Genomic DNA, 27,150 nt, shown 5'->3' on the forward strand with positions numbered 1-27,150 from the left:
CAAAGCCGGCAACTTCTCCATCACATCATGAATCTTTGCACCTGGAACACAGCAAACCTCCCAGGACATCCTGTTACCTCCACACACTGCCCCATCCTCCTCTCTGCTGAATTCCACAATGGCAAGGCTGAGAATAAGAAGGAAGAAGAGGACAGGCAATGCCACCTCCTGGAATGGAAGTAAGTAAAAGGGCAAGCAGATGGTAGCTGGCTGAGGGCAACCTGAGGTCAGTGATGTGGTGTCCCTCTCACCCTAATGAAGCAGCCTCCACCGCTTTATAGCAGGGGTGCCACTGGTACAACCAACTTCTGGAAGGACACAAAAGGCCAAGAGACAATACCCAAGACTTCTTTCAAGAGCTTTATTTTGCAAACTGAGGACAGGAAGGGATACTAGGTTGTATTCCTCAGAGATGTTGAGCCAAAGCCATTGTCTCCTGCAGCCAATGAATGTAGTTGCAGACCTTGACAAAGACGCTGGGGCTTTCTACCTGAGAGCATTTTTCAAAGCCCCAGGATGTGATGCCTTGCAGTGTGTTATCACACACGAGAGGTGAGCCAGGGTCTCCCTGCAGAGGCAAAGAAGAAATGTTGTTATGGAGTCAAAAAAATCCATCAATTCAAGGTGCCAGTAAGGTAAAGGTAAAGGGACCCCTGACCATCAGGTCCAGTCGTGGCCGACTCTGGGGTTGTGGCGCTCACCTCGCTTTATTGGCCAAGGGAGCAGCTTCCGGGTCATGTGGCCAGCATAGCTTCCGGGTCATGTGGTACAGCTTCCGGGTCATGTGGCCAGCATAACTAAGCCGTTTCTGGCTAACCAGAGCAGCGCACGGAAATGCTGGAGCAGTACCTATTTATCTACTTGCACTGGCATGCTTTCGAACTGCTAGGTTGGCAGGAGCAGGGACTGAGCAACGGGACCTCACCCCGTAGCGGGGATTCGAACTGCCAACCTTCTGATCGGCAAGTCCTAGGCTCTGAGGTTTAACCCACAGCGCCACCCGTGTCCCCTTAAGGTGCCAGTACTGGGATATAAAGCCTGGGACCTACAGCAACTAAAGGTACGCCTCGCCTCTCATTTCAGGGGTGGAGGCCGAATCTTAATCTCATCACCCACGATCCTGGGAAATCCTGGGAACTGTAGTTTGTTAAGATTGCTGGAAACGGTTGGTTTTTGAGGGGGAAACTACAGTTTCCAGGATTCTTTGTCAGAAGAAATCTTTGTAAACAGCCCTAGGCCCCAGGCTTCCTGTCGTCAGCCATGGGCAAGTAAGTATCAAAGACTCTAGGAATAAATCAGGAGACACAGGCATTGGGGTGACAGTGGTGTTTTATGGCTGGGAGAGGGTGGTAGGAATGGCCATGCTCACCTGGCAGGAATCAGATCCACCCATCTTGACAGTGGCACATAGCATGTGGCCCAAGTGGACAGCAGGATAGGCAGCCAAACATTCCTGGTCAGTCAGGGTGGTGATATTTCCACAGTAGAGGATGTCTGGTGGGTACTCTAATGGGGCAAGGGTAAGGGAGAGAGGAATGGATGAAGTAGGTATGTAACATGCTGCAGGAAAAGCTCACTCTCTAATTATTTGCTGGATTCCCCACCCCCGCCAACACACCATCGCCTTTTCTCATGGGGCTGATTCACACAGAGTTTGTGGCCGGTTCCTAGGTGTAAGAAGGCATCATTTCCCACTCCAAACCTATGCCTAGTCGCATGCAGTGCTGTTTCCATTCCACTGCAATGCGGCTTCCAACATTTTTTTTTTTATTCGTCTCAGTGTTCACTGCAGCAGAATTTCATGGAATAAACTACACAGGCGCGAATCCAACTAAGTTTCACTCAGAGTAGACTCCTTGAAATCAATAGTCCTTCGTCATATCCCTTAAATTCAGTGGGTCTCCTCTGAGCAGGACTAGCAGACAATCCATAATTAATCATGTATTTATCACGGAATTCCACACCATTCAATTCAATGCAAAGGAAACACAATGCAAATGTGAGGGGGAAGTAATCAATTGTGTGTCATTTGTGGACTGAAACCAACTACAGCAGCAAATACCAATTGTATTTGCTGGATTGAGTTTTGGGCTGAATGTGGGATGACTCAGAAAAACATTGGCCATTTCTGCTCCCATTTCCATTTGAATTCTCTGACATCTGTAGACCTCAAGCTAAATGCCTTCAGTCACTGTCACTACTGCCCATTTTCATGACCTTCTGCTCCGGGCCCAATGTCAGACTCCTGCACCCTCTTTCTCAGCCAGCTAGGGAGTGTTAGGATGTTAATCCTTACAGAAAACCTAACCTATAACTGCTGTTTGTAGATGCTTAATGGATTTTGGTGAGGTAGAAGTTGAGGATCTTAGAGAAGTGAGGAACAGGGAATTATAAGACATTATACAGCCTAAACAATGGGAAATTGCTGTAGGATCTGTACGAAATATTTCCTTGGACCTGAAAATTGAGATTGTTGCAGCAAGAATGAATATTTCAAGTATAAGAGGGCACTGTTTAATGTAGGAGGTGTAAAGCTGGGAATGTCTATTTGATGCATATGGAGTGGGTTTGTACAGTGATATATATTCCTTTTGGTCTGAAGTTGTTAGTCACATCAATTTAGTATTGGCAAAATCCTCGATATTTGCGGGTGTTCATGTACTTTCAAACTGTATCCCTGTAGTATGGGGATTAATAGTAGTACAACAAGTGGGGTTTTCGTGAGCCCTTATGGTGACTAATAAAGTTACATTTGAAACCTGGAATGATACATACCCACTGTCTATTGCACAACGGCCTGAGCACCCTCACTGTCCTGGCTGCATGTGACCATATTGCATACAGGCATCAGCAGTGCTGTTTTTCTAGAAAAAGAGGTGCCGGAACTCACCATGAACGCCTCCCTCTTTCTCTTATAATTGCAATGGCACCCATCTGAGAGGTGCCAGAACTCACTTGAGAGGTTCCGGAACCCACCTGAGAGGTGCCAAAACCGAGTTTTGGCAAGTTCCCTCTGAAAAAAAGCCATGGGCATCAGTGTTGTGTGGCTACCTATCAGGACATCTGGAGGGCTTATATTAAATTGTGTTTAATTTAAGATACATATACCGTATTTTTCGCTCTATAAGACGCACTTTTCCCCTCCTAAAAAGTAAGGGGAAGTGTGTGTGTCTTATGGAGTGAATGAAGGCTGCGCAGCTATCCCAGAAGCCAGAACAGTGAGAGGGATCCTTGCGCACTGATCCCTCTTGCTCTTCTGGCTTCAGGGATAGCCACGCAAAGCCTCTTGAGCGCAGCGGGAGCACTCCTGCCTCTTCGCTCAAGAGGCTTTGCGTTGCTTTCTTGTTTCTTGTTTTCCACCTCTAAAAACTAGGTGTGTCTTATGGTCGGGTGCGTCTTATAGAGTGAAAAATACGGTGCTGATGGTCACTGTGTCCACAATGTGAACTGATCATGGTCTAGTATTATTTGTATATTCAGCAGCAGCAGCAGCATCTCTCTTTCTTCTTTAATTTTATTTGACTTTTTCTCTTTCTGTTGCTCACTAAGTTTTCAAATAAAAAATTCTGCCGCATAGTGCACCAGGGAAAGGGTGAACAGTGGGACTTGGAAGATAAGAAAGTGCAGTGATAGAGGCTTCTCCCACTTCATCAGTAACAGGGATTCAATCCCACCCCAACTTTAGTACACATTTCCCCCTAATGAGCACATTTTGTATGCAATTTTGCCAAATGTACACATTTTTGCAAAATGAATTGTCATTATGCAATGCATTTTTGTGTGCTATTTCCACTAATATCAGCATTTTCCTGCAGACTAATATACACATTTTTGCACCCATTTACTTGGCTGAAGAACTGTATTGCAAAATTCAGAGAATTGCGAATTGTGAAAGACGGCCACGTTTTGGTTTCTGTACTTTCAGAAAATCTGAATCAGGTAGGTCTGCCTTTAAAAGCAAATTGAGTCAGAGTTCTCCCCCATCCCTGTTCACATCCTAGGTTCCTTCCAGCTCCCCACCCCCACTACCTTTCTGCAGAATGGGGGTGCCCCATCCAGCGACGACACAGTAGCTGCCAGGATCAACACAGCTGCTGGGCAAGGCAAGTGGCCGGACGCTGTCAGTCAACCTGATGGGGGTCAGGAGTTTGACCAACATGATGTCGTTATCCTTGTTGAAGCTGTTGTAAAAGGGGTGGCGGATTGCCTTGATTCCGATCTTCAGCTGCTCTGTCCCTTCAAAGCTCCGTAGGCTGTTTTCTCCAAGAGCCACATAGAAGAAACTGTGGTACAAGGAGCAGGTGTAAAGGACAAAGAGGCACCCAAAGGCATTGGAGCAGGTATGGCCCTTCAGGTCTCTTTCTCTCTGGCCCTTGGGAGTCTCCCTAGACCACACCCTCTCTCCAGCCACGCCCATCTTCCCAGGCCACTCCCCCTCACCAGCCCTGCTTTGTACCCTCTTGAGTGCTTTGGCAGTCCTGGATGCTGATAATGCTTTTGGCTTGCCTGGATGAAGGACAGTTTGTCTTCAGTGTCAGTATATATAAAAATTCCATTTTTCTGACCACTTTTGCTTCTTGTCTCACCAGGGCCAGCACATACCCTGGCACTGCTTGGCGAAACAGGAAGTCCTGCCCTGCTGCTGCCACTGCTGCCACCACCACCAAAGTACCATGCCTGCTCCTGCTTCCATCTTCACTGTACATTATGCCACCTCCACCATTAGCAGAGAAGCAGCACAGGCACTGGTGCCAATTTCGGGCAAGATTCCAGGGATTCCAGGGAGAGATCTCGGAAAATATCACACGAGATACCTTGCACACCCCACAATATATTGGGCGATTTCGGCCAAGATCTCACCAGAAATTGCCAAGGTGTCTCCTGAAATCAGTGCTGATTCTGGCACTTCTCCATTGCTGGTGGAGGTGGTGGCAGCCTCACCCCACCCAATGACTGTGCTGCTCTTGGGTCTCACCCACCACTGACATATGGCCCTCGGATGATTGCCCAGAAAGGAATGTGGACCTCAGGCCGAAAATTACTCCCCACCCTTGTTTTAGAGCACAAGGCTGCCCTTGCTACATTTGGTTCAGATATATCTATTCCTTTCCCCAGGATTAAAGTCTGCCTCTAAACATGCCACAAAGTGGTCTGATCCCCTTCTAAGGTCATCCAAGTGGCCACTCTGGATTTCGCCTTTGGCAGTCTTCTCCAAGCTGGTCCCCTCCATATGTTGTTGGGCTACAACTTCCATCAACCCCAGATAGGGATGTCGGAGGATTCTGACGAAAACGGAAATGGGAGGGGGAATTGCCAATATTCATTTTTGCTGTTGCTTTGAGCCCACAAACAATTATTTAATTGATTACACACACCCCACTTCCCATTTGCATTGTACCTCATTGGCACTGAAATGAATGGGGCCGGAATAATACAAAATGGCAATGCGATTTACGTAATAAATTGCACAAGTTACATAGTTTTGCCACTGTGGACAGCAAGCTGAATAACAGACAAACTGCCTTAAACAGAAACAGGACTAATACAGGGAAGAATTAACAATTATGCCTTTTTACATCCATAGCCCCAATCATCATGGCCAATGGTCAGGGGTTGGTGGGAGTTGTACTCCAAAAACATCTGGAGAGCACAACTTTGGGGGAAAGCTGACATGGGAAGAACGTGGCTGTTTGCCATTGGAAAATTGTGTAAGAGCTAAATTGAGCCAGAGGACAGTGAGCTGGAATCTCCCAAGTTGTTTGTGATTAATGACAAGTCAAGGCAAACAACTTCTTGGCACGCCAATAAAAATTTCCCCCAAAGGGCTTCATGGCACTTCAAAGGGCATTCTGCAGCAGGGTGGCCCAATTTGCTCCCCATCCTGCTCCTGCACACCTTTGAACAGCAGTCTGACATAAAGGCATTGAGCAGGCGAAGCTTTTTTGTAGCATAGTGATGCACAAGGGGAGGGCCAGAGCTCAATGGAAGAGCATAGGCTTTGCATGCAGATGGTCCCAGGTTCAATCCACAGCATCTCCAGGTAGGGATGGGAGAAATTTGCTGCTGGAACCCTGGAGAGCTGCTGCCAGTCAGTGTAGACAATAGTGAACTAGGTGGGCCGATGGTGTGACTCTTTACTGGGCATCCCAAGACTGACTCAATGCCTGGGGTATTCAGGGGGAAACAAGGTTCTATCAAGAGCAGCCACCAATGCAAACCCACTGAAGACTGGCAAACACCTCACCTCTGAAAGGCACAAATGGGGATCCCCAAGAGTGTCATTTACTCTCCAGGGTGAGTTCTTCTCAAAAAAGCTCAACAACGTTGGCTGGGTAAAAAGCCCTGGGTCTAACCTTCGTAGACTTGATTGCATTCCAGCCACACAAAAGCCAATAGATGCACTCCCCTCCCCATCCTGCATCCAGACAAGCAAGAGGCAACATCACAGTTCAAGGACACATTCCAGCCAGGCAGAGGCATGCAAGGAGGGTGTGGAGCAGGGCCGGTGAGGGGTTTGGCCTTGGCAGAGGGGGTGTGGCCTAGGGAGATGCCCAAGAGTTGGGCAGAGAGGTCTGAAGAGCTGCATTTGGCCCCCATAACTGAGGTCCTCCCCCCCTCAATATCTACCCTTCCCTCTCTCAACTAGGGCAGTTCTGAATCTCTGAAAAGCAGAATTTCTTGAGCTCTCCTTAATTCTCGGGACCAGGACCTGCCAAGGTCCCCTTCTTTACTGACGGCCCCATCTGCACTATACATTTGAAGCTCAGTGGTACAGCTTGAAACAGCCATTGCTTCCCCCAAAAGAATCCTGGGAAGCCTCGTTCCTTGATGATGCTGAGAGCTGGTAAAGGTAAAGGGTAAAGGGACCCCTGACCATTAGGTCCAGTAAAGGATGACTCTGGGGTTGTGGCGCTAATCTCGCTTTATTGGCCGAGGAAGCCGGCGTACAGGTCATCTGGGCAGCATGACTAAGCCACTTCTGGCAAACCAGAGCAGCACATGGAAACACCGTTTACCTTCCCGCCGGAGCGTTACCTATTTATCTACTTGTACTTTGATGTGCTTTCAAACTGCTAGGTTGGCAGGAGCAGGGACCGAGCACCGGGAGCTCACCCCCATCGCGGGGATTCGAACTGCCGACCTTCCGATCGGCAAGTCCTAGGCTCTGTGGTTTAGCCCAGAGGCCCCTATTCCCCCAAGAGAGCTGCAATTCTCAGAGTGGGTGAACAGTTGCCCAGTTTCTTTGGAGGGAGCTATAACCAGGGCTGTCCAGCCCATGATGCTGGGTGAGGCAGCCACCTCAGGCAGCAGGATTGGGACAGCTGAGAAGGATGGCAGATCCGGGCCCATGAGGACCATGTTGCTCACTGCCTCCTGTGCTTGTCACCTGCTGCCACTGACTCCTCCTCCTTCTCGACCACTAGCGACAATCCATCCCTGCCTCTTCTTCCACCTTTGCCCACCCACCAACTGGCCTCCTTTTCAGCCTTCTTTTTTCTCCCTTGCCACCTTCAGCATACTGGGGCTTCCTTGGGCCACCTCAGGTGGTGGAGGCAGTGGCGACAGAGTGGAGGAGTCATTGTCATTAGTGGCAGTGGCAGGGGAACATGGTGGCAGTGGTGGAGGAGGAGAAGGCTGTTTTCTGTTTTGCTTCAGGCAGCAAAACGTCCTGGTTCAGCCCTGGCTATGATGGTGCAATGTGATAAGATGCAGCTTTGAGTGTATAGAGCAGACAGAGCCATAGTTCCACAATAACAGGCCTCCAGCTTGTCCTTCGCAACAAATGCAGCCCCTGCCTCCCAGTCACACATACCGATTTGTGAAGCACTGAGCAGCGGTGACCAGCCACTGGCTGTTAATCAGAGTCCCTGTGCAGTGGAACTCCCAGCCATCAAACAGTGCTGCTGTCCAGGGCTGGGAGTTTTTGTTGCAGTGGAAACCCCTGAGCAAGCCGGGTCCGTTCTGTGCAGCCACTATAATGAAAAAATAAATGGACAGGGATGTCACAGCAAAGGGCTGGAAATGGAGGAAAGCAAATAATGTTCTTCTAGCTCTGCTGCAGCAAGGCATGGTCACATCTACACACCCATCCACCCTCCCAGCTGAGTGGAGAATACTGATGAGGGCAAACGCCAACACTGCTCCACTAACCTCAGCCAGCCCTGCCTGCCTGTCTTCTTATTTGCGCCAGATCCAGGGGCTAGCACTGCCTGGCTTGCCTCCCTCGCCCCCTCCATTTCAGTGTTGCCCTGTATAACTCAGCAGGGGGAAGATGGAGTCAAAACTAGAATTAGTTGGCTCTGTTTGTCATTGGCTCTGGCACCACCCACTGTTGGTCTTCCTGCCTTCTGTCCCGCCAGTCCCAAAGGGCACCAGCCACCAGCGATACTGATCAAAAATGGTACTCATTTGTCCAGGTCGGCACCAGTGGCTTGGCATTGTTGGGCACTTGCTAAGAGCAACTCTCCAGGAAGAGAACAGGCATTGCCCATCTTTAGAGGCCCCTAGGCCCTGTTGCTTAAGACCACAGGAAGCTGCTGTATGCTTGGGAATGAATCTGGGACCTTCTGCATGCAAAGCAGATGTTCTGCTGTTGAGCTATGGCTCATCCCCAAAGGAGTAGAGACACAGGGAGCTGTCTTATACAGACCATTGGTCTGTCTAGCTCATCTCTACACTAACTGACAGCAGTTCTCCAAGATTTCCAACCAAGTTCTCTCCCAATGCCACCTGAAGATGCTGGGGATTGAACTTGGGACCCTCTGATTGCAAAGCTGATGCTCTACCACTAAGGTATAGCCAGTCTGCTCTTTGCTCCCCCTTCCTGTTCACCTGCACTCTCTGAATGCACAAGCCGAGAAGCATGTATTGCCTATCTTGAATTCCTTTTGGAAGTAAAGCTGTATATAGTTTTCAAAAATAAATAAACAAGCATATCTGCTCTTATATGCATGATCTCACCTGCTGTGACCAGAAGTCCAGCCATTGCTAGAAGCTCCATGCCTGTCATCAGGACAGGCAGCAAGAGTAGGCTGTTGGGTCAACAGACGCTGGAAATTTTCTGAAGGATTGAAGGAGAACTGTCATTGCCAGCTTGGGAACAAGGCTGTACAAAAGGGGTGGCCAATGTAGTGCCCTCTAGATGCCCTCCTCCTCCTGACCTCTGGTCATCCATTTTTGCTGCTGCACATCAGTAACACCTTAGAGACCAACTACCGTAAGTTTGTTCTGGGTATAAACTTTTGTGTGCATGCACACTTCTTCAGATACATTGAAACAGAAGTCACCAGACCCTTTTACATAGTGGGAGGGTGGGGTGGGGTGGGGTTTTTCTCAGAAGGGTAGTGGGAGATGGGTGATTGACTCAATCGGTATGGTAAACCTGTTGATGACTGTTAATGACTACAGGAAAAAGCAAGGAATACTATGCAGATGACCAAAAATAGCTTTAGCATATGTAATGAGACAAGAATCCAATAACTCTATTCAGACCAGGTCTCTCCATAGTTTTCAGTTTAGTAATAAGTTGTAATTCAGCAACTTCTCTTTCAAGTCTATTTCTGAAATTCTTTTGTAATAAGACAGCTGTTTTGCGATCCTGTATTGAATGTCTTGAATGTCATAAGCAGTCCTTCATATATTGAATGCCATAAGCAGTCCTTCATATATTGTTATTCGTTCAACGATACACACACACAACGAATAGCACTCCTCCTGTTTCCAATGTTCAGGCTGTGAGTGCCATTTTTTAATGTACCCTGGTTGTGGGGAATCTTTGGCCCTCCAGATGTTGCTGAACTACAACTCCCATCAGCCCCAACAAGCATGACCAGTGCCCACCCACCCCCACCCACCACCCACAGAAGAAGAGATTAGTAGGTTGGGGGGGGCACCTCCAGTTTTGCAGAAGTACAACAAAAAACTTTAGGAGGAAGAAATCTAAGAGGGTAGACACTAAAGAAATCCTAGTGAGGACTGAGCATGCTCAGTGGGCACAGGCTGCTGACTAACAGTTGGGGAGGGGGAACGGAATGGAGTGGCCGGAAAAGGAGAATGGAAGGAGAGAAACATAGCTTGATAAGGTCCACCCATCCCCTCACTCTCTCGTCACCCCACTCCTGCCTAAGAACCAAGAGGTTTGAAGGCTTCCCTCAGGCAAATGCACATTTGTTATGGGCCCCCATGAACTTCAAAAGGTGGTATTCAACTAGGTTTTGCTCGGAATAGTTCCATTACTGAAATTAAGGGACCTAGCTTCATTCATTTCAATGGGTCTACACTTTACAAAACTTAGTTGAATACCACACCCATAATCATGATCACCCAGCCATGATCCAGCATGCCACTCAAAATGCCCACCACCACCCTGAAACAGCAGCCCAAAGAAGATGTAAACCCGTCAAGTCACCTGAGGTCCCAATTTGGGATTTTGCTTTGAGGGAGGCTGTGATGGTTAGAAGCAGAATCCACAGGTAACAGATGATGGGGAGAGAGGTTCTCTTGGGTTGATCTCATGCAATGGGTTAGAGAAGCAACCATTCAGAGCAGAGCTTCACTTTCCTCCCCACCCCTTTCACTGCCCAATGCCCATTCCACTGTTTGGAAGCCCAACCTGTCCCTCCTTCCATAACTACACACTCCTTAGATTTTTAACTAGCTGTGCAGGTCAAGGGCATCAAGCAGCTGGTGGAACCTCTGAGATACCTCCCCCTCCATCATTAAAACTCTTGTGCTCGTTTCGAAAATTCTGCACAGTGACTCATTTTTATTTGGGGTGTCACTGCTGCTTGGCCAAACTCACAAAGTGGGATTATGCCACTGATCTCATTCTGCAAACATGCACTGGTTGAGGAAATGCAGCAGCTGATTTGCTTCTTCCTCACGTTGAGCACAACCAATAATTGCCAAGCATGTTGGGGAGAACCAGGGACAAGGGATGGAGTGGCAGGCAACACCCCACAACGAAAATTAAGGTTGGAAGCTTCCATTCCTGGTCTCCTCAAATTGCACGGCAGTTAAATGCAGAAGAGCGAGTCTGGCTATTTTATCGTCCGATCAGGTGGCAACTCTGAGCAATGGCATTCCAAGTGATGGAGAACAACGAAGCAGATTGAAGATGGGATTCACACGGACATGTCCAATAGGGCTGCACCAAGTGTTGTGTGTATGTATCAGGGGTGGGAGACCTCAGGCTCAATGGGGGTCAAAAGTGGCCCTCCCAAGCTGCACCCCCCCCCCCCAGAACACACCTTCCACTGACTTTGCTCATTTAACAAAGCAGAATGCAACCTGAAACTGCGATAATCACTCATGCTTGCCTGGATGGAGGGTAGAGAGGGATGTGCATGTGTAGAAAGGAACATCCGGATCTTTGGTAAAATTTAAATCCATTGCTCCATGCCCACACTTGCCTCTGACCCTGCCTGCTACTGGAATGTGGCCCCTGGGAGGTTCCCCAGAGGGAAATGGTGGACCTCAGGCTGAAAAATGTCCCCTACCCCCTTGTATAAATAATCAGTGCCAGGGTTGTGGAGGGCAAACAGGTCTGTGAGCAGTGGCAACAGAAATGCTCTGCATCAGCCCCAGGCAGCTGGGATTTGCCCTTCTGAATCTCCCCGTGCTATTCAGGAGACATTGAGGGTAACTAAATTGGCAACTCTCAGACTCAGCCGCTTATTTAAAGGAGCGCAGGTGTAAACAGAGGGCTCTGCTTGGCTCTTGCTGCGCTGCCCAAGCCTGCTGGTGCCAGGATTCAAATAATTACTGTGTTTGTGGCATTTTACAGAGGCAAAGAAAGACGAGGTCCCTGCCTTGAGGATCTTACAATCTAAACCGCATTATTTATTTAAATAAATTCCAGCAGTGGGCGTGAGGCTACAGAGGGTGAGGAAGGAAGGGAGTGGCAAAAGGATGGAGGATTGTTTGCATCAATGTGCTTAATAATGGTTTAATTTCTCTTTGCGTTCTAATACAGTCTGCTTAGTTGTTTTAAAAAGGCTGGCAAGCAGGTATGGGCAATGCAAGCAGGTATGTGCAACTTGGCCCTCAGAGATTACCAAACACGTAGGATGGGGTCAGTCACATGGCATCATGTGACATCACATAGCCCTGACATTCCATCATAAATTTGCGCAGTGCACACTCTAAGGTTCCCAGTGGTTCCTTTGCCTCTGTGGCTTCACTAGACACACCGTTGACATCAGATGGCACCAGGTGAGTGACAGGTGGGTGTGGCGGGGTAAATGGTCTTGTGGTCCTCATTTGTCCTGTGGGCCAGAGGTTCCCCATGCCCATTATAGGGAAAGATCAGGAGATCTTGTTACATTTTAATATCTTGAGTACTATCAATGGCCAGGTGATGAATAGCCAGGGATTTACTGAACATTTAATGTTAATTTAATGAACTGATGTTAGTGTTGGAAAGGAGCACACACTCTCCTGCAGAGAGTTGCGAGCTGAGAGTTGACTGAAGAGGAAGCTCTTTGAGATCCCAGGAATCTGATCCAGCTTAGGGACTCAACTGTACTGCTGCAAATAAAATGTTTTAAGCGTGTTGTAAGGTGCAGTATACAAATGTGACACTGGATGGTGAAAGAGAGCTATGGCAGATTCAATATATTTTTCAAAACTTTTTTTTATAAAGCATTTTCACAGCGTTTTTTTATATATGTGTAGATTCCACCTAGGGTTTAACCACAGAGTCTAGGACTTGCCGATCAGAAGGTCGGCAGTTCGAATCCCCATGACAGGGTGATCTCCTGTTGCTCGGTCCCTGCTCCTGCCAACCTAGCAGTTCAAAAGCACGTCAAAGTGCAAGTAGATAAATAGGTACCGCTCTGGCGGGAAGGTAAACGGCGTTTCCATGTGCTGCTCTGGTTCACCAGAAGTGGCTTAGTCATGCTGGCCACATGACCCAGAAGCTGTACGTCGGCTCCCTCGGCCAATAAAGCAAGATGAGCGCCACAATCCCAGAGTCGGTCACGACTGGACCTATGGTCAGGGGCCCCTTTACCTTTACCTAGATTCCACCTAGGAGTGTTTGCTGCCTGCCGGAGGAGTCTCTGCTTACATTGTTCTCTGCATGCATTGTTATAAATAAAACAATACTGCCTCAGGACCAGCAGCCACACATTTCCAAGCTCATCTTTTGTAGGCGTGCTAGTTGGGGCTAATGGGAACTGGAGCACACCAGGTCTGTGAAGGCTGATCTTAATGTGATAAATAATTGTGGGGCTCATCCACTTTGGATTCGCCCTGGAGCTTGTGTAAACTCATGGTTTGGGTGCTAAAGTTCAAATTCCTTGGTGTTGGGACACTGTGTGGCAGTTTCTTTATGCATGGAACAATTGTCCCAGTCACTCCCTTCTCCTTCTTGTGAGGAGAGGAGTGGTTGGTCACCCACGACTATGGGTGATCTCACACTTCCAGGTTGTCATTCAGGGTGTTCCAACCCGGGGCATTGTTTCAGGGGATCATTAATGCATGTTTTATGATTTACTGTGCTGTAGAAGAAGCACAATGACAAGATATTGTTGAACACCTCCCCAACCTCTGAGCGGTGCAAGATTCCAGGGCCCACGGGGCCAGGGAGGAAACGGTTCTGAGCACAAAAGTGTTGGTGTTGATCTTTAAAGCCCTAAATGGCCTCGGCCCTGGATACCTGAAGGAGTGTCTCCACTCCCATCATTCAGCTCAGACATTGAGGTCCAGCTCCAAGGGCCTTCTGGCGGTTTCCTCACTGCGGGAAGTGATGTTTCAGAGAACCAGGCAGAGGGCCTTCTTGGTAGTGGCGCCCACCCTGTGGAATGCCCTCCCATCACATGTCAAGCAGAAAACCATTTATATGGCTTTCCTTAGACATCTGAAGGCAGCCTGTATCAGGAAGCTTTTAACGTCTGGTGTATCCTGTGTTTTTTATATTCTGTTGGAAGCTGCCCAGAGTGGTGGGGGCAATCCAATCAGATGGGTGGGATACAAATAGATAATAATAATAATAATAATAATAATAATAATAATAATGATGATGATGATGATGATGTTCCAAAACACACAGGACACAGGAGCCTCCATAAGGACAGATTTCCCCTGCTGCACATGGTTGCCCTTGAAAATGTGGAGAGTGCTGAGGACAGGGGGTGATTGTGCATGCTCCCCCTTTTTTGTCTGCTTATTTAAGTTAGGGGTGGGACACCTCAGACCTGGGGGCCACATCCACCCCTTGAGCATACCTGTCAACCTTCCCTTTTTTTTGCGGGAACTTTCCTTATTCCAGCGCCGTTTCCTGCTGCTTCCCACTGCTATCCCGGATTGTTAGATATCCCGTAGACTGTCCCCGGGACAGGTGAGGCTGCTGATCCCTTATTTTTGAGGCTCCCCAGAACAGGTGAGGCTGCTGATCTCTTATTTTCGAGGCTGCTGATCCCTTATTTTCAAATCTGAAAGTTGACAGCTATGCCCTCGAGCCTCTTTATCTGGCGCTCAGGCCACCCTTCAGGCCCTTTCTCCTCAGGCCACTGGCTCTGCTTCCCACCCTGAGTGTTCTTGCCTGACTGGAATATGTCCTTGAACTCTGATAATGCCTCTTGTTTGTCTGGATGGCTGATAGAGAGTGGTTTCTGAGCGTGTAGAAACTAGACTACTCTACAAAGGCAACATTTACATTCATTACTCTACTTGCTTTGCTTCTGGTGCCGCTCATCACAATAATGTGGTCCTTAGAATGTTGCCCAAAGGAGAACACAGCCCTCAGGCCCAAAATGGTTCTCCTTTCCTGAGGTAATTCCTATTATGAACTCATAAATAGGGCTTGTGAGTTTGTGTATATGTGCACATGTAACAAACAGATAAATCTAGCTAGAGACCAACTGCCATTTTTTTCCACCAAGAGGTTCTGGGAACTGTAGTTCTGTAAAGGAGCTGGGGATCTCAAATAGAGAATTTTGGATGTCCTAACAAAAAAGTGGGAGTTTTTGCATAGCTTGATCAAAAGTCTTCCTGTTGTTAAAAATGAGATACTCTGGATTTCAGGCAATAAGAGTCACATCACTGAGAGCTGCTATTGTGAGAGAGTTAGAGTCAAACTAAACCCAAAGCCTAGCAATTGTGTGAATGGGTTTTTTAAAGTAAATTGCTGGTGGGGTAAAGGTTCAAACCTGGTATAAATGAATCTGTCAGTTATGTATGTCTGCATTTCTTATCTTTCCCATCTTAAATTCAGTTTTCCACATTTCTGCAGCAATATGTGATTTATTTAAAAAACACATGAAAATTCATCAGCATTTTAGTGTGAAATTCTCCTAATAAACACAATTTCACAGACAGTTTTGACTTGAATTAGGACTGCCATAAGTCCGGAATTTCCCAGACATAATTAGGATCTGCCCATCAAAAATAACGTCTGGGTGGAATTTCTGGTCAGAGGTGTTGATTTTTTTTTGGCAATTTTCCCTTTAAAAATAGGTTAAAAACTTCATTTTTTTTCCTCCAAGATTTAGCAAAAATAGTTCAACAGCTTTGGCAAAAAAAAAAAGTGTCTGGATTGAAATATGGCAACCCTACTAGAATACATTTCTTTTTCAAACAATTTCCCCTTACACGATGCATTTCTTTGTGTTATTTTCACTAATATATGCATTTACCCATACACACACTTTACACTAGTCTATGTGTTTTTGTACACAACACGTGACTGGAGAAATGCATTGCAAAGTTTTGGATTTTGAAAGATGGCTGTATTTCAGTTCAGATCTTGTTTTGGAAAGTTCAGATTAGATAAGTTTGCTTTTAAATGTGCCAGGAATCAAATTTCTCCTCCATCCCTACCCCCAACCTGCATGCTAGGGTCCCGTTCAGACTAGGGGCCCCACACCTGCAATTTACCTTTCAAAAGTCATTTGTTGTTAATTGCACAAAAGGTGGTGTGTCTAATTTGGCCCTTTAGCAAAAAGCATTCATCAGCTTGAGGTGGTTTCAGAGGGCAGCAGAAGATTTGGTGGTCAAAACCAGGTTTTATTATTGTACATTTTTACATAGCGCCAAAGAAGTGTCACAAACACCGCAAACCAACTTAGGGGACTCTAGTGAAGTCCATAACAAAAACATCAAATGTGTTCCCCCCTCACTTCAGAGTTTGTTCAGGGTTGGAGGAGCAGCCGTAGCTTAATGGTAGAACACTTGGTGGTAGGTTCAGTCTCTGGGATCTCCAGGGAAGGGTGGGATTGACCTCTGCCTTAAAACAATGGAGAGCTGCTTCTGGTCAGTGTAAACAGTACTGAACTCAATGGAGCAGTGCTCCAATTTGGTATAAGGCAGCTTCCTTTGCTCCAACTGCCACAGGATCATCAGTTATTGCGGATAGTTTCTCGGATCCAATCCACATATCTGCATACATTCACATAGACGCCAGGCCTCCTAGGTTGTGCACAAATCTGGGGGCCCCAAGATACAAGCCCTTGCAGCTTCCCGTTGCAGATAAGGGGGCCGCCTGAATCACCCTGCAGAAAAAACAAAACAAAGCACAATCACTTCTCTAGATCCTTCACTGACAGTTCACCTGTGAGGTAAATAAAGCTCAGGGAGAATGATTTGCACAAGGCCTGTGGCAGATCTTTAAAGTTTCTTATAACTAATTAGTGGTGTGTGTTTATTGTTGGGACAGGGCCTGTCTTACTATTAGGCAGATTTGGACAGCCGCCTCAGGTGGCAAATGCTGGAGGGCACTATTGAGGTGCAGCAGACGAACAAGCTCCATGTACTATATGGCTTGCCATCCTCATGGGTAGTGGAAGACTATGGGTTGTAAACAACTAAGTTTTCCTCTGAGTAGATCAATCAAAATCAGGCAAAGGCAAACTCGGCCCTTCAGATGTTTTGAGACTACAATTCCCACCATCCCTGATCACTGGTCCTGTTAGCCAGGGATGATGGGAGTTGTAGTCCCTAAACATCTGGAGGGCCGAGTTTGCCTATGCCTGATCAAAATGAATGGATCTAACTTACACATGTTTGTTCATTTCAATGGGTCTACTCAGAGTAGGACTAGTCTTACCTACAACCCTATCAGCAGTATTGAAGTAAGATTCAGCTGCCACTTTGTTCAATTTCTGTATGTGAAGTGGTGAGGGCACCATTCTGTCTTTCGTCTCAGGCAGCTTGTTAGAAACATCAAGGGTGAATCTAGAACAGAAGATGTTTTGAAGACTGCACTGGGAGTGAGGGATTTCCATCCCATAGGCTGAATATGACTCTCTCTCTGGCCCTTGGGACTCTCACTGGGACATACGCATACAACCCTCAAGGCTTTGCCCCTTCTCACTAAGGCAAGCCCCTCACTGGTCCTAATGCTCATTGAGGAGGAATGATGTCACTTTGGGGAGGCCAGCTTCGTGGCTCAACCCTACCAAACAGAGCTATAGTGAAACAGGAAACCCAAATCACACCACAGGTTTAATTAACCACCAAGATGACACTGATAAAAGCCCAGATTAATGAAAGAAATCACAGAAGGAGCAAGCAATTATCTTTCAGTGGCTAATTCTGGTGGTTAATTCAGTTTGTCGTATGGTTCCGTTTCTTGTTTTACTGCTTTTGGTGGTTAATTTTATCACTTGATTCAATTTGCTCTGTGGTTTCATTTCTTGTTTCACTGCATCTCTGCCTCATTTGGCTTGTAGAGTTGGTTTCCTGCTGTATGGGAAGCGTAATTATATAGTTTCATCACTAGGTGGCACTGGACTTAGTTCTATCTGCTGTTCTGTTCTTCTTCAAGAGGAACAATAAAGTTCTTGTTTAGCTTCCTGACTAGTACAGGTCTTCAACTGGTAGGATGTGACCCAACACTGGATCTTATTGTGAGACAGATCACAACAGCAGAGCTATCACAATAAGATCTAAAAACCTGAAGAACTGGGTCCTCAAATGCTTGATTAGGCTAAAGGTGGATTGTCTTAAAAGGTTAAAGATTGCTAATCTACAAGATTCCAGAAAACACTTTTATCCACTGGCATTCACCTAGTCCTCAAGAATATTCTCAGGCTTAGTGGGAATCAATTCAACTCACCTGGCAAGCATCTGTGCCTCCTTCCATAGAGCCAGCGCAAACCATGTTCTCATTGATATAATTAGGGTAAATGGACCGGCAGACGTCTTGACCAACAATGGTGACGTTTGCACAATGCAAAACACTGGGGAAGCTTGCTGTAAAACAACAACAACACAGTGTTTGGAGAGAGTGTCAAACATTACAGAATGGGTGGGGACAGAGCAGTATCCCCCGCTCACTCTCATAGGAGCGTCTCCAGCCCCATCGTTCCACGATGTGTCTCCAGACCCATCACTGAGGTCCAGCGCAGAAGGCCTTCTGGCGGTTCCCTCACTGCGAGAAGCCAAGTTACAGGGAACCAGGCAGAGGGCCTTCTCAGTAGTGGCACCCACCCTGTGGAACGCCCTCCCACCAGATGCCAAAGAGAACAACAACTACCAGACTTTTAGAAGACATCTCAAGTCAGCCCTGTTTAGGGAAGCTTTTAATGTTTGATGTTTTACAGTATTTTAATATTTTTTTTGGAAGCTGCCCAGAGTGGGCGGGGTATAAATAATAAATTATTATTATTATTATTATTATTATTATTATTATTATTATTATACTAGGACTTGGGGTCATTTGGTCCAATGACTGGAAGAAGATGCAGGACCTGTCATCTTATGCATTTCTGAACACCTTTTTTCTCAAAGTATGCATTTCTAAATGCACTTTATCCTAACATACATACACGCCTTTAAAAAAAAAAAAAAAGATGAAACTGCAGCACAAAGTCAGAGAAGTATGAAATCTGCATTCCATTCTGCAGGTTTTACTGGAGATGGCAGTTCAGATTAATTCGTATCAGAATCCACAAATTCATCAAGCATGCAGACCATGATCACAGCCATCTCATTCACCCAGTGATGTCTGTCCTGTTCTTATTTATGCCTTCAGAAGAGGAAGTCCATAAGAGAAATGGTGGGTTTGAGATAGGGATAGGGATAGGGATAGGGATAGGGATAGGGACTAATAAATGAAATGAGTAAAGGATTGCAGCCTTTGTGGTACAAGTGGGGAAGTACCAATCTATTCATTTCGGTTTCTCTCAGTTTCTCGGTTTTTTCAATCTTAAATCCAGTTCTCCACATTTCCACAAAGGCTTTCGGTTTTTTTTAAAAAAGTCCTTATGAAAACTCATCAACATTTTAGCACAAATTTCTGCCAATGTACACAACTTTGTAGGCAACTTTCACAAATATACACATTTTACCAAAGACTCTTCTTTTCTTATCTCTGCAGCTGCAATCACCTGGGTGATGCGGATGCCATTAGGCAGTTGAATGCGCATGCGTACTCCGTTAGTTTCCCTCCCTACAACCCTCCTGCTGTGTGGCTCCGGACACTATGCCACTGGTTAGAAGTATTTAGTGGTGAAGATTGTAAAAAATGGGTATTATTACTTTGTTTTTAACTCTTTTGTAATTTGCCATCCTGTGCTCCTTTGAGAGGAAGGGCAGGAATAAAATGTCATGAAATAAAATAAGAAATAAACGTTAGGTTGAAAGGAGATGCTTTAAAAGGCAACATACCTTGGGGGCTTGTCGTGGTGCCCCACCCTGAAACAAGGCATTGGGTCCCGGGCACAGGGCAGCTGGTGGGCAAATCAATGACGTTGACTTTTTTGTTTAAGCAAACCGGGGTCAGCAACTTGACAAGCATGATATCGTTGTTCTTGGTCCGAGAATCGTAGCCCGGGTGCACAATGACTTTTGAGGCTAGTTTCAGCTGCTCAGACCAGTCCAGTTGTTTGAGGTGATGTTCCCCGAGACGGACAGGAAAAGGACTAGGAGCAAATAAATATAAATGGCAAGTTAGGCTGGTAGGAGTGCTGCCAACAGTGCTTTGCTTTGTTTTTCTTACTGGACTTGATCCTGCACTTTTAACAGCATCGCAGAGGTCCAGCAGATGCAACATTTTCCAACATGCATGCCAGACTGTTGCTAAAAGAATAGGAGCAGCACCTTTAGAAAAGTTGGCAACTCTACCTGGCAGTGAAAAAAGAGATGATGGTGGTGGTGAATTAAATTTATAGACTGCCCTATATCCAGAGGTCCCAGGACGGTTCACAGAGATGGTCAAGTATATCCACTTTTTTCACAGGACGGATGGGGAAGCTGTGACCCTCCAGATACTGCTAGACTCCAACTCCCATCAGTCCTGAGCATTGGCCATCCTTCCTGAAGCTGATAGGAGTTAGAGTTGAACAGATTCTGGATGGCCGCAAACTCCCCTATCTATGCTTTGTATAAATTGCAGTGAGACATTGCAGGCGAAGCTCATCGAACATTCAAAAGCACTGCACAAATGCTCATTATTATTAGGTCTTTTGGATGCAGATGCTGGATGCCACTTATGCAGGATTGAGAACAGAAGCAAGACTCCATTGCCACGTAAGATCACTCATGATGACTGTACGTGAGATTTACATTAATGCTGTGTGGGAATGCCTTCCATGCTGAAGTTTCATAATGCGTGGCCTTCAGCTTGGTCGACACATGCTTGCATATGATTTGCAGGGGTCTTGATGTCACAAGATTGCAACACATTTGCATATCCTAATTTGTCTCTATCGATGCCTCTGGAATATGAAGACTGTGGGTGGCTGGAAATGCTACAGTACAGTGCCCAGCCTTCCTATAGTCAAAGTAAAACAATGTTTGGGTTTTTTTTCATTAAAAAAAAAGCAGGGGTGAGGCCCCACTGTAACAATGCCCCTGAGATTAGATGTGATGAGTTCCCTGGGGAAAGGGATTGGTTATTAAGACTACTCTGGAAAATGAAGTTCTGTGAGGGGAATTTAGGGCTCTCCTAACAACTCTCAGGTGCGACGCGGGTGGCGCTGTGGGTTAAACCACAGAGCCTAGGACTTGCCGATCAGAAGGTCGGCGGTTCGAATCCCTGCAACGGGGTGAGCTCCCATTGTTCGGTCCCAGCTCCTGCCAACCTAGCAGTTTGAAAGCACGTCAAAGTGCAAGTAGATAAATAGGTACCACTCTGGCGGGAAGGTAAATGGCGTTTCTGTGCGCTGCTCTGGTTCACCAGAAGCGGCTTAGTCATGCTGGCCACATGACCCGGAAGCTGTACGCCGGCTCCCTCAGCCAATAAAGCGAGATGAGTGCCGCAACCCCAGAGTCGGCCACAACTGGACCTAATGGTAAGGGGTCCCTTTACCTTTACCTTTAACAACTCTCAGTGCCTTTAACAAACCACAGCTCCCATAATTATTTGGGGGGGAACCATGACTGTTTGAAGAGGTAGCATAGTGCTTTAAGTGAGTGTAATAATACGGTGCCTCTCATGTCCACAAATGTGCAAATATTGATATTCGTATGTGTGCGCATGCACACACAAACCCCCAGCCCTCTCCCTGCCCGTGTACACTTACACTCCCATTTTACAATGCGCAGCAGTGAGCACCCATCTGTTGGTGATCAGGGTCCCTCCACAGTGCAATCTGAAGCCTGAAAAAAGTGCAGCCTGCCAGGGCTGGGAATTGATCGGACAAGGCCCCCCGCCAATTATCCGGTTTTCATCTGCTGTGGCAGCTGGAAGAACATAAAACCACAAATCATTACCATCTTGCCACATAAACGAAGCTCTATATGTTGCTACAGACCTCCAAGCGTCCCTATTTTCCACGGACGTCCCCAATTTATTCTTTTTAAGTACTGTTGATTTTAATCATCTTCTGAATATTTTCAAATACCTGTTTTTATCAATCATTTCAATGTTTCGTTTTATATTTTTGTAAACCGCTCAGAGGTTTCCTTACAACCAAGCAGCAATCTGAATGTTCTTAAATAAATTAGACAAATCAAACAACTTTGTGTGATCACAGGTCTGTTCACCCAGTGCACAGAATGAGGCCACAAGCTGTCTCTGCACAAGTACAAGCATTTGTGTGAAAGAGTGTACACTAGCTGATTTGTACAGCTCAGCTATTATGCACACAGACACACAGACGGCACACTTGCTAAACATGTTGAATATGACATGTGAATAACTGTGCAAATGTACATCTCCGCTTTTTGGGTATGCTAGGATCGGCATATTTCAAAAAGTGAAAATCCGGACAGAATTTTTTTTGGGGGGGCAGGGGACGAAAGTTGTTGAGCTTTTTTTTAGGAAAATCACCAAAAACAACATTGCCAACATGGGTTGCCAAACAACATCCAGATTTTCCCAGGCATTCTAGTGATTTCTGCTTCCAATGGCTGACTGCTGGCTATGTCTGGGAAATTCATGTATACATGCACACACAGACGGTACACTAGTCAAATGTAATTTGTGAACAGCCCCTAAGTTACACTTTGTGAGGAATAGGTGCACGACCAAGGCCTGTTTCACAAGTTATGTTTTTAGGAGATACCAGTTGCAATACTAGAAAAAGAAACATATATATTGGGGTTTGATGGAGGAGGCAAAGTTCAGTCTGGGGCGGAGGGAATTTTGGCGGATATGTTCAACTTCTAAAAGAGACATTTATTATCTACATATTTAAGATATTTGTATCCTGCTTTTCCGACTAACCTCACAAGGCAGATTACATAAAAATATTGAGACAAAAAGCATGAATTAAAACAAATAAGACAAGCAACTGGGGATAGCCTTTATGAAAACTAGATCTCTCCTTTCCTCAAAACATAATGGTTCTTGGGTAGCCTTGTGATGGCAATTGAAGGAAGAAGAGGTCACATCCGCAGCAATACTGGGAAACCATGTTGCTGTTAAAGATGGGAAAATCTGCCAGTTTTGGTTTCCCTCAGTTTCTCATTTTTAGTCCAGTCTTAAGATCAGTTCTTTACATTACCACATCAAAAAGATTAAAAGTAAAATCTCCAGGGAGAAAAAAGTCCACTCCCTGTTGGGCTTGTTCTTAATATCACCCTCCTGTAGTCTAAAAGGGTGCAGTCCACCCTCCTACCTCAGGATTCCAGCACCACATTCTGCTGGAAAAGAATGTCTAAATCAGTGCTACTTTCCTGGCCCTCAATGCTGCTGTCACTATTCTCTGCCCACGTGGCTCTATTGATCTAACCTCAGTGGTTCTCCAAAAAACACCAACAAACAGCTTAAAAATGTTTCCATGTGTTTTTCAACCACTAGATACATCCTGTGCTGTACACTCTCAAACATATTTACCACACCTAAAAATACAACAGCTTCACACACTTATTTTGCCTGCCCTACAGATCTTACCAGGAGACACCAGGAACAAGATGGCAGCCAGCAATTCCAGTAAATGAGACGACATGGTGGTTGGGGGTGGGATGCAATTCTTTCCAGGAATAAGCTGTTCTGTAAGAGAGGAGATAATAATGCAATCATTCAATTGTTCTAGAAATTCCAGAGACACGAAGAAAGCAATGGGAGAAAGGAGGGCGGTTGAAGATAGCAGGGAGACTCCAAAAAACCCTGCTCCTATTCTTTTCACCACAACTCCACAAATGTGAGATGGGAATCAAAATAACTGAGAGCCATTCTGCCCTTTACACAGAATGAGGTGTTGTTGTTGTTGTTAATTACTGGCCCTTCACCCCAAGGTCCCAGCATGGGTTACAACAATTTGAATTGCAACATGAAAACAGTTTTTAAGACATACAATTCTGAAAAGCGCAACCACAAAAAATAGGGTGGGTCATAAAAATTTATATCTCAGGTGCCCAAGGTTAGAGGAAAGAGGTACACCTTTAGCATTTACTGAAAGCTGCAGAGTGAAGAAGCCAGACGCACCTCTGTGGGGAGGGAATTCCACAACATAGGGGCTGCCACAGAGAAGGCCACCTCCCGGACCACCCCACCTCACAAGCTTCTGAGAGCAGTGGAGCAACCCAGAGGGCTCCATCTGCCCTGGCTTACTTAGGGCATTAAGCACTAATGTGAGCAACTTAAATTGGGCCTGAAAACAAACTGGCCAACCAAGGCAGGTGTTTTAAAATAAAACGGGGGTTTAGTGTCATCTAAATGGAACCCCAGCCAGTTACCTGGCTGCTATATTTTGGACCAGTAGATTGACATGGAAGGATGACAGACTCTGCCATTTTATATCACAGGTAGGAGGTCCTGTTTTCAATTGTTCCTGCACATAAATGCTCCTTATATTCCCTGCATGGTAAACTAGGACATCACAGAGAAAGGTTAAGTGCAGCCACTTCTCCCTGGTCTGCTAGATTACTATAGGTAGAAAAATTCTTATGCAGGGGAGCCTTCAAAAGTATCTCTCTCACACACAGAGAGACCCCTGCACTCTGAGACGGTACCATTCAGATTTTACCACTTCATTCTGAACAATGTGTAGGACAGTGGAGTTAGTAATTAGCTTGAAGTCCATCTCCAGCCACTTGGGTAGTTATATCTGATCTTTTCCAAGATTGCTTCCAGACATGAGTGATTTGCCAGTCCCCAACCATGGCTGTTCTGCTATAAGAGGGTTGTGGATTAGCAACTCAGCTTCCACACTTCTGGAATCCAAATAACAACCTGTTGTAACCAAGAGGGCAGTTCGCCTCTCCCCAGCTTTAGTTGTCAGGGTGGATTTTCATTAGGATCACACTATGGAGAGCGAAAGGGTTAAATACTCTCTTCTCCATCACTGCATTCCTGATCATGAGCCCCACTCTCTGTAAGCACACAAGGTGCTTCCAGGCTTAATGTTGTAAATGGGTCATTTTGATTTTCGAAACAGGCTGCTGGCAAGAGGTGTTTTTTAAAAAGGGGTGTGGGTGGGTTCCCCAATCCAAAAGGGTACATCCAGATTCTGGATTCTGGCATTCTGGTGTCAAAGATGGCATGTGGACCCTACAATAAAAAACCCACAACAACTTGCATGCATAAGGAACACTCATCCCACAATATAAACCTGTCTGGAAGCAAGCACATACACACTCCAATTTAGGGACTGAATATAGATATACCGTATTTTTTGCTCTATTAAGACTCACTTTTTCCCTCCTAAAAAGTAAGGGGAAATGTGTGTGCGTCTTATGGAGCGAATGCAGGCTGCGCAGCTATCCCAGAAGCCAGAACAGCAACAGGGACTGCTCCTTTCACTGCGCAGTGATCCCTCTTGCTGTTCTGGCTTCTGAGATTCAGAATATTTTTTTCCTTGTTTTCCTCCTCCAAAAACTAGGTGCATCTTGTGGTCTGGTGCATCTTATAGAGTGAAAAATACGGTATATAAATGTCAATGTGATCCGGAAATGATTTGCCGCTCAGAACCAGCGCATCATGCAGGGCTGGTTCTTGGTGGCCACAGCCTCTCCTCTTCCTCCTCACCCACTACGACAGGAACCGGCAAGGTTTACCTTGCCTGGGCCAGTTCATGTTCTGGGCCAGTCCATGGGCCCGATCGCATATGCGCAGACATGATTTCTGGCATCTGCGTCTGCACAGGTGCGAATCCCGGCGCCATGGAAGCGAGTCCCCGCTCCCCGCTAAACCAGCACAGTGCACGGGGACTCGTCAAGTGGGCAGCTCGGTTCGGGGGCAGCTTGTGGGCCGTTTAAACGACCCCCATGGGCCGCTTGTGGCCCATGGGCCACAGATTGCTGACCCCTGCACTACGAGCTGCTCAAGGGAGGAAGTCACCAGCAGCGGCCATGGAGAGGCCATGGAGAGGCAACAGGATGCTCCCTCTCAGCCACCACTCAGGGCAAGTATCGGCTCACCCTCCTCCCCAAGTTTGGTGGCAGCAACACTGTCAGCGGAATTAGGGACATTCCAGGATCAAATCCAGTGAAAGACAGGAGTGCCTGGCGTGCTCTGGTCCATGGGGTCATGAAGAGTAGGACACGACTAAACAACTAAACAACAACAACAAGGATCAAATCAGAACCCAGGGTGGCTTTTGTAATTCTTGGACTGTCCCTGGAAAATTGGGACAGTTGGAGGGTATATCATCTCCGCCTGAGCAAATTCTGCTCCTGTCAGATTTTCTATGGTCTGGGGTTAAAAAGAAAAGAAACTGAACAGGTAAAACATGAGAGGAGGATGTTCTGATTACTGCACCATGCAGATGCCCTCTAGAAAGCGAGCAAATAAAGATTCCAGGATCTAGATCTAATCAATCAATAGTTCTTGCGGGGCAACAAGCAGAACAAAGAAACAATATAAATCACTCTGGAGTGACTCAGTCTGTGCCATTCTTATCATGCAACATAACAAACCTTTTTCAAATCCTGCACTGAAAGCTGTTGAGTAGACAGCCTAGAGATATATCTATGGTTTGCAGACTCCAACGAGAAAGCAGAAAGACGTATCAATTTGAGTCAACAGCAGGCAGCTCCTCGCTGAGAGGTTATGCTGGGGAGACGCTCCTTGACTGCAGGCTGCATGCAGAGGAATTTGTACAGCCTGCCCAGATCTGTTCAGATTCACCAAGTTGCAGATATTTCAGATAAGGAAACAAATAAATCAGGGTGTTGGCTATCAAGACGGAGATCTCCTGTCAGCTAACTCCCACTGCCTCCAGAGGAGAACCTTAAAGAGATGTCCCAGAGAAAATGCGCTACCCAGAAAACAATACACCTAAGGTGGTTTTCAGACCTTGAAAACAGAAAGCCATAGAAGCATAGAGATGTCTTACCCCCAAAGGCTGCCGGAATCCAAGACACTGTCTCTCAGGCCCTTCTTGGCTTTTATTTCAACTAGTCCTGCCCTGGATTTACCGGGCTTTGGCTTTTCAGGAAGTGTTTGTTAACACCCCCGCCTTGCTCTTTCATAGCCGAGTGACTAGGACCAAATCCATTGTTCAGATTAATGCAGACTTCCCGATGATATAACAGGTGATTGTTAGAGGAGGAGGAAGAAGAAGAGGCCCTCAGAAATCGCCTGTGTTGAGGGCTGAATCACACAGCCTCTCTCTGCTCACCACCGGACACCTGTTCTTCCTTGAGCAAGTTGTCTGAATCACTTGCCCTGTAGCATCAGCCAAAGATGGGCTTGCCCCACACTACCTGAAGCAGAGCCGGCCCTCCCATGAGACAAGGTGAGGTGGTTGCCCTCAAGCAGTATATTATGTCGGCGCTGTTATTTATGTGTGCATTCATTCATTCATTTTACACATTTAT

General features: G+C 46.4%; 2 protein-coding genes across 3 annotated transcripts; both read right to left on the minus strand.

Moving 5' to 3' along the window:
• Positions 1 to 406: 406 nt before the first annotated feature.
• On the minus strand, positions 407 to 9,001 carry LOC310850523 (trypsin-like; the record flags this gene model as incomplete). Its single annotated transcript, XM_083752044.1, has 5 exons — positions 407 to 568; positions 1,370 to 1,506; positions 4,030 to 4,283; positions 7,814 to 7,973; positions 8,962 to 9,001. The coding sequence occupies 5 exons, from the start codon at positions 8,999 to 9,001 to the stop codon at positions 407 to 409; spliced, it is 753 nt and encodes a 250-aa protein (XP_083608170.1).
• Positions 9,002 to 16,000: 6,999 nt separating this feature from the next.
• On the minus strand, positions 16,001 to 26,902 carry LOC310849947 (trypsin-like). Of its 2 annotated transcripts, none has more exons than XM_083750976.1 (6): positions 26,667 to 26,902; positions 23,282 to 23,380; positions 21,468 to 21,627; positions 19,612 to 19,865; positions 18,059 to 18,195; positions 16,001 to 16,493 (listed from the first exon to the last, which is right to left on the minus strand). In XM_083750976.1, the coding sequence occupies exons 2-6, from the start codon at positions 23,334 to 23,336 to the stop codon at positions 16,341 to 16,343; spliced, it is 759 nt and encodes a 252-aa protein (XP_083607102.1). In that variant the 5' UTR covers positions 23,337 to 23,380; positions 26,667 to 26,902; the 3' UTR covers positions 16,001 to 16,340. The 2 variants fall into 2 exon arrangements, with proteins under 2 accessions (XP_083607102.1, XP_083607103.1); XM_083750977.1 differs by lacking the exon at positions 26,667 to 26,902 and adding an exon at positions 26,244 to 26,533 and having other exon boundaries at positions 23,282 to 23,375.
• Positions 26,903 to 27,150: the final 248 nt, after the last annotated feature.

This window comes from Podarcis gaigeae, assembly GCF_964106915.1.
Source record: "Podarcis gaigeae genome assembly, chromosome: 8".
NCBI classification, from domain to species: domain Eukaryota; kingdom Metazoa; phylum Chordata; class Lepidosauria; order Squamata; family Lacertidae; genus Podarcis; species Podarcis gaigeae.

Excerpts from the sequence above, each read along its gene's own strand:
- LOC310849947 (XM_083750976.1), bottom strand. The coding sequence starts at position 23,336 with ATGTCGTCTCATTTACTGGAATTGCTGGCTGCCATCTTGTTCCTGGTG. Across the intron at positions 19,866-21,467 it reads GCGCATTGTAAAATGGGAGT|TCCTTTTCCTGTCCGTCTCG; the intron begins GTAAGTGTACAC and ends ATTTGCTCCTAG. Across the intron at positions 16,494-18,058 it reads GAGGCACAGATGCTTGCCAG|GGTGATTCAGGCGGCCCCCT; the intron begins GTGAGTTGAATT and ends TTTTTTCTGCAG.